The sequence below is a fragment of the Euprymna scolopes genome, chromosome 2, assembly GCF_053919585.1.
Source record: "Euprymna scolopes isolate OS-2025 chromosome 2, ASM5391958v1, whole genome shotgun sequence".
Classification (NCBI taxonomy): Eukaryota; Metazoa; Mollusca; class Cephalopoda; order Sepiida; family Sepiolidae; genus Euprymna; species Euprymna scolopes.
This window is the reverse complement of record NC_136483.1, coordinates 187,253,965-187,266,132: the sequence shown is the minus strand read 5'-3', so window position 1 is coordinate 187,266,132 and position 12,168 is coordinate 187,253,965. Positions and strand designations below refer to the sequence as shown.

The 12,168-nt window shown below is 32.7% G+C and overlaps 1 protein-coding gene across 4 annotated transcripts in view; it reads left to right on the top strand.

The window, feature by feature from the left end:
* LOC145299553 (neutral amino acid transporter 9-like) overlaps positions 1–12,168 on the top strand; it is a 134,669-nt gene that overhangs the window by 26,978 nt on the left and 95,523 nt on the right. For all 4 annotated transcript variants that reach the window (XM_080144414.1, XM_080144413.1, XM_080144417.1 and 1 more), the window contains exon 2: positions 10,850–11,050. In XM_080144414.1, the coding sequence (XP_080000540.1) occupies positions 10,899–11,050 (152 nt within the window). In that variant the 5' untranslated portion in view covers positions 10,850–10,898. The remainder of the gene's footprint in view (positions 1–10,849; positions 11,051–12,168) is intronic.

The following is a 12,168-nucleotide window of genomic DNA, read 5'->3' as shown; positions in this document are numbered from 1 at the left end:
AAGGAATTAATTGTAAGAGGGTCAACATTTTGATATTTTGAATATAGACTTTTGTCATTTATTTGCGATATATATATATATGGGGGGAATTAAAATAATAAAAATAATACGGATTCTTTAAGAGGAGACTTATCAGGATAATGTAAAGCTCAACAAATTGTTTTCAAACTTATATAGAATACCAATGAAATAAAAAAAAATTACAATCTAAAAATATATACTAATGTATATAGATTAATTCGTTTATTCAATAAGGATGATTCATCAATTAGGAGTGTAAGATAAGAAAAACTCTTTATACCATGGTATTTCGAAGCATAATGCTCCTCATCAAAAGAGGAGAGAAGATGCTAGGTAACATAATAGGGATGCGACATATAAAGAGTTCTTTCTTAGCCTACACCCCCAATTGATGTATCATCCTTATTAAATGACTAAATCTATATACATTATTATATATTTGTGTATTATCGTTTTCTTATTTTATTGATTCTCTCTTTCTGATACCAGATTTCAGAAAATTGCGTAGAGAGGAAGTGATTTTGTTCCATATTTACACAGGACACACGCATATAATTCGCTTTTTCCTGCTAAAAAAAGAAACCCTCTAGAATGTTTGGCATGCCAAGAACCTTTTACAGTAAAACACTTTCTTTTGGATTGTGGCGATTTCTTTCATATCCAGCAAAATTATTACAATGTCGCCAATATGAAAGAATTATTTTAAAAAATAAATTCCAACGAAATACTAACATTTCTGAAAAAAGTAAATTTATACAAAAGAATATAATGTTAACTTGATCCAACTTTACCAAAAAAAAAAAAAAAAACTTAATGATGCAAATAAAAAGGCTGACTTGATTTACTGAATAAATTAAAATATCTAACCCACAAAAAAAAAAAAAAAATTAAAGAACTCGGCATTAAATAACCAAAGAAAAAAAAATGTTGATATGCACTAAAACCAAACCAAACCAAACTCTCTATACTGTCCAGATTTAAGCCTGTCTTTATGACCCACATTACACAGCCAGTGTATGATTCTCCTATCATTTCTCTCCATGCAACGAGTATTCTTAAGCCTCATTTGTCAATGCTGTTCCAAAATTTATGATCGGTTGATTCGTCTAGGGGCTAATCCTGTGCATCTATAACTATATACACATACCTAACTTTATTGCAATGTGGCAAGAAAGAGATTTCTCTTGCACCATCGAAACACTATTCAACTCTAAATCATTACCATGTATATTGGATAGATACATGAAGATTCCATATTCATATTATCTGGATTCATCAGACTACTGTTCTCAACTTGGGTGTGATTTTCACAATGTTTCGGTCGATGTAACCTCCGACCTTCTTCAGGTGTATCTTGTTGAACTCGGGAATGTTTCTGTCGAACTCGGGAATGTTTCTGTCGAACTTGAGAATTTGGACGAAATTTCGAGTGGAACCCTCTATTTACTTCACGGGGGTAGCATGGTCTTGTTCCATCAGCCATGACTGGATATACGTCCTAAGTAATTCGCAATTGTATTTTTTGTTCACCTACACTGAGAATTGAACCTTCAACCTTTAAGAGATCACTTTTTACAATTAAAACGTTGTGAAAATGACACTCAAAATAAGAACAGTAGTTCGATGAAACCAAATAAAACGAATAACTAATCCTCATCTCAAAAATTCAGAAACGCTAAGATCCCATAAGTTTACATATTCTTATGTATAGAATTCAAACCTAAACTAATTAATGGTCATTATAAGTTTTGGAACACAGCTATTAGGCATAAGCGTAAATAATCTAGGCTATATTTAATTTAGCTTTATTCAAAGAGAACAAAGAGAAGGTGGATGCCCTTCATGAAAATTCAGATATTTCCAATTTTTTTTTTTAAATCTTAACAATATTAAACATGAATTAATGAATATTCTCCAAATTTTAGTTTCTTTTGAGTATTTTAACCCTTTATGACCTGAATTATGGTGTAGATGATTAAAAAATATTTATTGTTAATTTTAGTTATTTTAAAGAGTAAAATTGTAAAACATTTTAAAGAGTAAGATTGTAAAACATTTTTACTATAATGATCTTTCATTATGAAGTTAAATAGTTAAACTAACACTGAAAATTTTTGCATTTCATAAACTTTGATTATTATCCATAGTGCTTGAAAAAAATGTGTTTATGACAACAAACAAAATCTTCCACTCTCTGAGACAAATGGCGGTCTACTGAATGTAAGCAATAGACAGTTGCAATCTGGAGGTATCTGGTATCTACCCAGATACTAAACTAATTCGTGCAAGGTGTGTTTAAATTAATTCCCACTTTATTCATGCCGTTACATTCATTTATTTATGAATGAACAAATTAGATCAACCAGGTCATAAAGGGTTAAACGATTTTTAAAGAAGCATAGTATGGATATAACTTCCTAGTTTAAACTTCAAATATTTCAGATTTGCATTAATTTTTATCCATTGTCATTAGACACTGCAAACAGTATTAAGTAAGATTCTCTGAATTTCAATTTCTTCTTAAGACTCCTTAAGTTTAACCCTTAAATTTTAGATTTTTTTCTAAAATGAAAATCGTTTTAAGATTCGAATAAGGATTCTAAAAATAAGGTTTTATATCATTATGTATTGATTTTAATTTTCATTAAGAGACATAAAAGCTTATGTCTTTTAGTTTAGATCTTTTCTAGGATTGAAATACAGAATAAAAATCCGGAAATTTGAAGTGTTGTTTAAAAACTATTGGTCAAATTTATGATTTTCGTGTTGTGGACAATTGTTTTCTGGACTGAATCGAATGTTGTCTATCCTGTTCCAAATTAGTTATATCCTGCTAATAACGTTGTCAACACTAAGTGGCGCTTGAGTTTACCTATATCTTTACAAAGCCACAATTCACCATCTGGGCTGGAGCATTTATAACTAGTTTTTCCCTCTTAGATAAAGTCCAAAAAAAGAGTTTTAAATCTAATAGGTCCCACACTATTGGCCAAGTTCTAACCTCTGTCCCATCATCACAGTGTTGCATTACTGTGTCCTTCTACCGCTCCAGTAGATATCTCACTGCTGATGCAATTCTCTATATAAAAGCCAAGTACGTCCAAGAATGGAGTACTGCTGCCATATCTGGGCAGGAGCTCCTAAAAACAGTCTATCCTGCCTTGACAGAATACAAAATAGACTTCATAGCCTAGTGGGGGATGTCCTTTTCTCTTCCCTGCAACCCCTCTCCCATAGAAGGGATGTTGCGAGCTCGTCTTTGTTTTATCATTATTTCCATGGCAAGTGCTTGTCTGAGCTCCAATCTCTGGTCCCCCCTCGCAAATCTTTCATGAAAAACACCCGTCTAGCTGAAACCACTGTCAGTAATTTTCCCCACTCTTTATCTGTGCCTAAATCAAAATGTAGATTCCATGAACAAAGCTTCTTTCTTAGAACTGCACGCCTGTGAAACTCTCTTCCGTTTGCCTGTTTCCCACCTGACTACAACTTGGATGTCTTCAAATCCAATATAAACAAATTCCTGATAAACCACCCCCTTAAGACACTTTATCAAATCGCCATTACTAACGATTACTACAATATTATCCCATTGATTACTGTACACGCAATAACCCTTATCCCTGAGTGGTCTCCAGGCCTTGATAAGTCGTGACTTCCTTGTAAAAAAAAAAAAATCCTTACTAACCCGATGAGTAGCAAAATCCCATCCTTTCACTCTTGAGGTCCCTTATTCTAATAGTTTCTTCATGCCAAGATCAAAGTGTAGTATCTCTTCTTCAGATGCTACACTTCAATTTCTTGTTCTCTCTCAGTATAGGGGAAATCCTTCACGAGACAATTTTTATTTTTACTCCTTTTCTCCGTGTCAAAAAACGACCCTGGTCTAACTTTGTCCCGTGGGGAGGCATTATAAATAGGTACTCTAATAGTTTCGGCCCCTGGACTGCTAGATTTTGGAATTCCCTCCATTTTTTTTTTTTTTGCTTCCCTGATTGTACTAACCTGCAGGAGTTTAAATGTAATCTGAACAGTCATTTCGCTTCTCAACTACCCTCAGTCCTCTGTTAGACACTGTCGCAAATAGTAGCCTTTTATGTTCCAAGTGGTAATATGTTTTGTTTGGGGGTTAAAAAAAAAAAAAGTCCAAACAAAAAAGGACACAGTTTATATAGAAACGTAAATAATGTCTTATAATTAACAAAAATAAATTAAAAAAAAAATGTTTTAAGGCCTTCAATTAGTTCTAGCGAGTAAAATCCAAAGCTCAGTCAATACGATGAACAATTTGCCATATCCTGTTTTTCTCTCCATCCGCTTGTCACACGCCAAAGGGAAATCAGATCTACACAATAAACAAGTATATTCTGTCCATACTAAATATACATTTAATCATCTACGGTATATTTACTTGTACAAACATTATTCTCTACATATGTGCTTACATGTTTCTGCTGCAACTCCTACAGAAAAGCAGCATCCGCAGACTAACTATTTTTCTGATAAAACCAAATTTTAAATAATCTTTCTTTCATACAGCTTTTCACTTAGGGCCTGAAAACACTTCTTTTCTAAAGGAGTAGCAGCAGAAACATGTATGCACATATGTAGCTAATAGATTTTATATAAATAAATATACTATAGTTACACTCTGCTTTTTATTGGGCATTTTTGATAGGCGCCAGAGTTTTACTGGATTCATAGCTAGGAAACAACAACGATACAAATATTATATATTTAGTCATCCACATGCAGCTGTATCATCATTTTATGGCTTATCAGTGTGGTTAAATGTAACAAATGTATCAACTACAAGATGCAAAACTAGAATTCCAGGCAACTTCCAACTGTGACAAGTGGTGTTGAAATATATAATTATTCTAGGTTAATATTATTCAGAAGTAAAATATCCAATGAATTTAACAGGATTTATGCAAGAATGCTCAATACAATATAGAGCAAGATATAATTTTTATTTGTTTTTACATAAACATTTACGTGTCACTACACAGTTATGAGTATGTTTCAGTCAACTAGTTATGAATAACTACATCATCATGGCATTTTGCTTTTCCAGCAGTTCATTCTTGTGTAGTGATACTTAAATGTTTATATAAAAACAAATAAAAAGTGTATATATATATATATATATATATATATATATATATATATATATATATATTACATCTTTTTTGTCTCTACAACTTCCCTCTCACAGACGTAATGTTGCTAGTTTCAGCTTTTTTCAGTATATAAATACTGCTATAGTATGTGTTCTTCAGAATTGTCAGATTTATTTCCTGCTTCCTTTGTTCCAGCTCGTTTGACTTGCTGGTCTAGTGGTCTCCATCAATTTGCTGTTTTACTATTTCACTCTAATACATCTTCATATTCCAGTAGCTTTTTTCCAAGAACTGCCAGGTTGTGGAATTCTCTTCCTGCTCAATGTTTTCCTCCTATCTACAGCCTTGATCTTTTCAAGACTAAGGTCAATAGGCATCTCCTGTCTTTGCAATAATCATCTTTTGTTCTTGGTAGCTCCTTACATCAAGTGGCTTCATTGTGAGATATTCTCTCACCTCGGTTTTGCCCTTGGCAGAATGAAAGAAAGCAAACAGAAATCACAACAGGCTCACCTTTAAACTTCAACGTAAATTTTCTTAAAATAAAAAGATAAATTTTATTAAAATAAAAAAAGATAAATTTTATTAAAATAAAAAGATAAATTTTATTAAAATAAAAAGATAAATTTTATTAAAGTAAAAAGATAAATTTTATTAAAGTAAAAAGATAAATTTTATTTAAAAAAAAAAGATAAATTTTATTAAAATAAAAAGATAAATTTTATTAAAATAAAAAGATAAATTTTATTAAAATAAAAAAAGATCCAAGTTCCAAAAATGTGCCATCTTCAGCTTCTGCTGTAACAGAGCGGGTAACACCTGTATGGGTAGTAGTTCATGGTTTATCTTCACGTTTGCAGGATTCAAGACTCCACGCTGTTCGAAGAACAATTGTAACAAGTTGATGAGGTAGTGATGCCTTCCAAGGATGAATGCTGCGAGTCCAGTAGTCATCATGAAGTTCATTGAGAATAACCGTCCGAACGGAGGGCAAAGGGCAGGTCAAAATGTAGACCTTAAATTCGTCTCAGAAACATTATTTAAGTAATGATGAAAGTCAATCAGTTCGTAGAACACAACACTGTGTGATGTATAATATTTTGCCCAAGATGAGGCTATTGGTGTTTATAGATGATAATAACATTTCGCTTCATATTAGGGCATTAATACATTTCAACTAGACAAAAGGGTTTGAGGTTACATAAAGAGGTGAGTTTTCACGTCTATTCGACTTGCTGTCTGAAAACTGAGTGCCACCTGAAACATAAAAATACCGCCAAAAATACAATTCGGCAGTTAGTAACAACAATCAATCTGATAGGTTGAAACAAAATCATGGGCAATCAAATCGACCAATGAGGAACTTGCTTATTTCTGAAGAATTTCTTACATCATGCTTTGTCTCAAGCGATTTCAATAAGATTAAAAAAAAAAGATCAGAATAACATTGATATTGTCGTACATATATTTATTTAAAGTTAGCTTTGTATATATGTTTGCCTATTTGTATGCACAGCATTTGCGTCTAAAATAATTAACCAATCGTTATGAATTTTGGAACACAGTTGCTAGGTATTAAGAGTCATAATATGGGCTATATTTAATTTAATGTAGTTTATGCAAGTAGATGAAAGCCCTTTGTGAAAATTCACATATCAACAATTTTTGTGAAATTTTAACAATAAGTACTCAACATAAATTAATAAATATTCCATAAATTTCAGGGTTTTTTTTGGGGGTTTTTTTTTTTAGTATTTCAAAGAGGTTTTAGAGGAAATACCTCATACCTTATATTTTAAAATTCAAATATTTCAGATTTACATTGAATTTGATCCATAATCATTTGGCACCAGTTAAGCAAGGCTCCCTGAATTTCAATTTCTTAAGATCCCTTAAGCTTAAGCCTTAAGTTTTAGACATTAACCCCTCTGTTCCTCTTAGGTAAATTTTTATCACTTCTTCCCATGTTTTCTATGGCCTTAACCTGTAAACGGAGCCTACTACCTCAACTGTTCTTCATCTACTAACCCAAAAACTTATTTATTCTTTCAATGTAACCATATCATCGTCTTCTGTGCTGCATACATCTACCTATATTGTCCGAATTTATTTATTGTCATCAGAAATTCACATTACACATCCATCATATCATTCTCTTTCATGCAAAGCATGTCCTCAACCCTGGTTTCACTTCCACACATCATCACGCGGCGTACACATGCCCTGGTAGACTCTCCCCTTAGTCAATTGTAGCAATGCTCTGCTGATTGATCGAAATTTAGTGCTCGATTCAAATTCTATCAAGATTGCCATAGAGTCGGAGAGATGAAGTACTTTGTACAAATTCACAACTATCGGACCTGTTAATAGAATGGTAAAAATGACACGGTGTTCTAAATCATTATATTGTCATGTTTGGAATTTTTGAACCGAGGATAATTTGAATTGTTCAGACAACTTTTCTCATCTTTATTATTTTCATGTTTCCGTTGATCTAACCTTTGACCTTAAGTTGCGTCTTTTTGAACTCGGAAACTTATATGGAATTTTGGACTGACCTTTTAATTCATCCGGGTAGATTATTTTCCTTCCATTGTTTAGAAGTGTTAACTGATTATTGTGTTAGCTTTATTTGTTATTTTTTTGAGCTTTTGAGATGAGGATTGATTATTTGGATTATTGTTCTCATCTTGAGTGTTATTCTCACAACGTTTCAATAACGATGTAACCTCCGACTTTCTTCAAGCATATCTTATTGAACTCTGGAATCTGCATAGAATTTCAAACCCTTGATTTAATCCATGGCTGTGACATGCTCTCGGCCCTTCAGTATTTGTATTCTTAATATCGCATGCACTGAGCATTGAATCTTCAAACCCCTTAAGAGTTTCACTTAGAACTGAATTTACCTAGTACTTTATCCATTATGCCATAAGTCTTGGCAGAAGAGAGCATGCTACCCTTTTGGACTAAATAAAGATTTCTATTCAAAATTCTGTGCTGATTCTCGAGTTCAATAACAAGATACCCAAGTTTGATAAAATACACCTGAAGAAGGTTGGAGGTTACATAGGCTGAAATGTTGTGTAACTAACACTCAAGATGAAAACAGTAGTTTGAATTTTCTGTTTACAATTTTGAATATGTTCATGAGTTTTGTATAAAAATTTCCCATGTTTGTATTCATTTATTTATTTGCGGACTGTTATTTTCATCTTCATAGTTGTTGCTTCACCACGTTTCGACCAACTATTCCTCTCACCTTCTTCTTCTAATTCTCCGGCCTGCTTTGGGTAGGATTGAAACCGCTATCTCCAGACAGTACCCACCTGGAAAGGTAGAGATTCAACGCCTCTATCCACTGCGCCATGAAGCCGGAGAGCAATCAAAGTTGTTTTTTTGATCTTATAAATCCAAGTTTTTTATTCTTATCTAGTCTCCTATCGTTCAGTCCATAATGAATGGTATTATATATATATATATATATATATATATATATATATATATATATATACTGGCAAAAGTACCCGTTGTTGACTGGGTTCAGAAACAGCCTACAGAAAATGGACTCTGATTTATGAAAGTGTGATAGGTTATAAAAAGGAAGGGTTGTAAAGAGATAGCTTCGAATTTGGGGGTATCAAAACCAAAGCAAAATATGATGAAAGTAAAAATAAAATCGATAAACCCCATAATTTATTATACCATACCTGTTCACACTGAAACACTTATCACAATATTCTGTGGATCTATATTAAAAAACCTTGTTAAACTTTGTGACATATTTCCATTCTATGGAGGTCAGGCGCGAACGACCACCTCATAATTTTATTATACCATATTTCTCCAAACTGAAACATCATTATCAAAGTATACTTATGCAGATAGATATGAAAAGTCTTTATTAAAGTTTGTCCCTATTTCCATTCCATGGAGGCTAGGCGCGAACGCAGACACCACAATTTTATTATACCATCCCTATTTAAGTTAAAACATACTTATCAAAGTATTATAATGTACATCTATATCAAAAGCACTTGTAAACGTTTTTTTTTTTAATTTTTAAATTTTTTATTTCCATACTTTGTGGACCAGATGCGAACGCAGACCCCACAATTTTAATGAACCACCGTTCTGCCAGATCAAACATACCCATTCCTGTGTCTCGATACATCTTCTATCATTATATGTAATCAGTTTTTAAAAATAGTCAACCATATTGGAGCCTATTCGTGACCAGACACACACACACACACACACACACACACAGAGCTTTATATATATATATATATATATATATATATATATATATATATATAATTTTATTAGAATCCTTTGAGATGAGTAATTTGTATATTTATTATCTGTGAACTGTTATCCTCATCTTCATAGTTGTTGTTTCACCATCGTTCGGCCAGTTCATCCTTTAGCCTTCTTCGGGTGGTTGATATATATTACTCTCTCCATTTGGTATGGATCAGACAATGGAAGACATGATCAAAATGAAAAACTTGGATTTATAAGATCAAAAAAATTCAACATTGATCGCCCTTTGGGGGCCATGGCACAGTGGATAGAGGTGTTGAATCTCTGCATTTCCAGGTGAGCATTGTCTGAAGATAGCGGTTTCAATCCTACCCAAAGCAGGTTAGGGGATTAGTTAGCCAAAATTGTGGTGAGACAACAACAACTATGAAAGGATACAGTTAAGAGACTCAGCATCCCTATCCCGTCACGGTTAACAATAACCACCTGAAGAAGGCCAGAGGATGAGTTGGTCGAAATGTGGCAAAACAATAAGTATACAGATGAGGATAGCAGTTCACAGATAATAATAAATATACAAATTACTCATCTCAAATTATTCCAATAAAAGAAATAATTTATAAAAAAAATTTCCCAGTTCGAAAAGCTGCACCTGAGGAAGAGTGGAGATTACATCAACCAAAACTTTGTGACGAGAACAACAGAAATGAGAATAGTAGTTTGAATCAACCATTTTAGGTGCTGTTAATTAATAGTGTTTATTATTCAACTGATTTCAATTCACCATTGTTGTACTGTTTTGTTTATGTGCCTGTCATCTCCACCTAAAACATGACTTTTGACCTTAACCCATGAAAATAAACTGAAATCAAAATACTGTATCAATAAAAAAAAACCTAGAAAATACAAACAAGTTAATGACACCCCCCCCCCAACCTATGTGACCGACTAAAAAGTTGCCCATGGTCTCCCCCCACCCCTGCCACCGTCATCTGTTTGTTTTTTTTCTTTCATGTTCAAGTTATAATTTATCGTCTTCAAATCAGCTAGACGCATTCTGCCTATCTGGTGCGTGAAAATTACTCGTCTGGAATCGGCTGTTTTTTCCGCAACTCGCAAAGGTCGAATCTTTTGTCATGACATGAAACCTTGAACAGAGCAGTCAAACCTGTCACAGACGTCAAGTCAATATTTTACAATTTTTTTTTTTTTTTTTATCATTAACATCGTGTTAAGTCAACTTTAGAAAGGTTAGTTGAAATTTATTCAGTATTTTCTGATTTATAAGTCCACAGACAGACATTTTGTCTTATTTAACTCTCATCCTCGAGTAGCCTTTGGTCCTTGATAAGTGGTGGTATCCTAGTTTAAAACAGGAAATAATAATTTGATTTTGTCACCCCTGATTTCTGGCCTTACTTTTCCTCTTATTTTTTTAGTTGAACATTGATTGTGTGGCCAATAAATTAAAGAAAAAGAAAACTGAAAATGAGTGACAGTGATACCACAGCTCTCCTGAGTCCTTCAGTCAGGTATGAAGATGATGAAGATGAAGAACAGAATAATCCTCCATCCACCATTCAGATCCGTGAGGGTCACACGGTGGATCCATATTTTGATGACACTGTTATGCATGACAGGTAAGGATTTTGTCTTTTCTCTTTATTTCTGTCAAATTTTCATTTTCAATTTTTTTTTTTTTTAAATCAGACACATTTTCTAACATAATTTTTTTTTTTTTAAATTTAGTTTCATGACAAAATCTATTTTTTAAGTTTATTTTTCTAGCATTATGATATTTAAATTAGTTTCATGACATGATCACATTTTTTTAATTAGTTTCATGATGTGATCACATTTTTTTTAATTAGTTTTGACATGAACTTAATTTTTAATTAGTTTTATGACATTATTTTTCGATTAGTTTTATGACATGATATGATTTTTTAATTGGTTTTATGACATCATCTGATTTTTTAATTGGTTTTATGACATCATCTGATTTTTTAATTGGTTTTATGACATGATCTGATTTTTTAAACTAGTTTATGGCATTATCTTATTTTTTAATTAGTTTTTTGGCATTATCTGATTTTCTAAATTAATTTGTGTGATTTAATTTTGGGATATTTAGGTCAAAGGTCACACTTCTGTTTTGTTCATCATAGAGGTTTGCAACTTGACCCATCTTCTAGCAAATAAGATTATACATTTTATACAACTTTGACTGGAATTTCAACTTTATTTCATGGAAACGTTCATAGTTCCAAAACTATTTATTTGGTTGGTCAATGTGTAACCAAATCACCTAGCAGGGACGTATTTGCGTGAGAGAAAAGAAGTTTTTATTTATGACTGCTACATCTTCACCAAAGTAGGTGAGGATTGATCAAACGATTTGAATGATAGGCTATATACAAAGATAGTGGCAACCTCAAATGCATAATCTCTGCGTTGGTGAAGGCAAAAGGCATCACTGTTGGTGAACAATACATTGATTGAAATCTAGTCTGAAAATAATAACAATGGGGAGAACATTAATCCAATTAAAAACCATGCATATAACGTCTTAAAACAGAATGGCATCAAAATCGATAGTCTACGCCATTCTTGAAATGTCTTTTTCATTGTTGACTGTGGTATGTTACTGGTCTTGTACTCTTCTAGCAGGTCCACTCTTCTAGGCTTTGCTATTTAGAAGTTAGTTTATTGCATGAGTTGTCCCTACTAGAAAGTTCCTATGGGGCTGCCTAAGCAT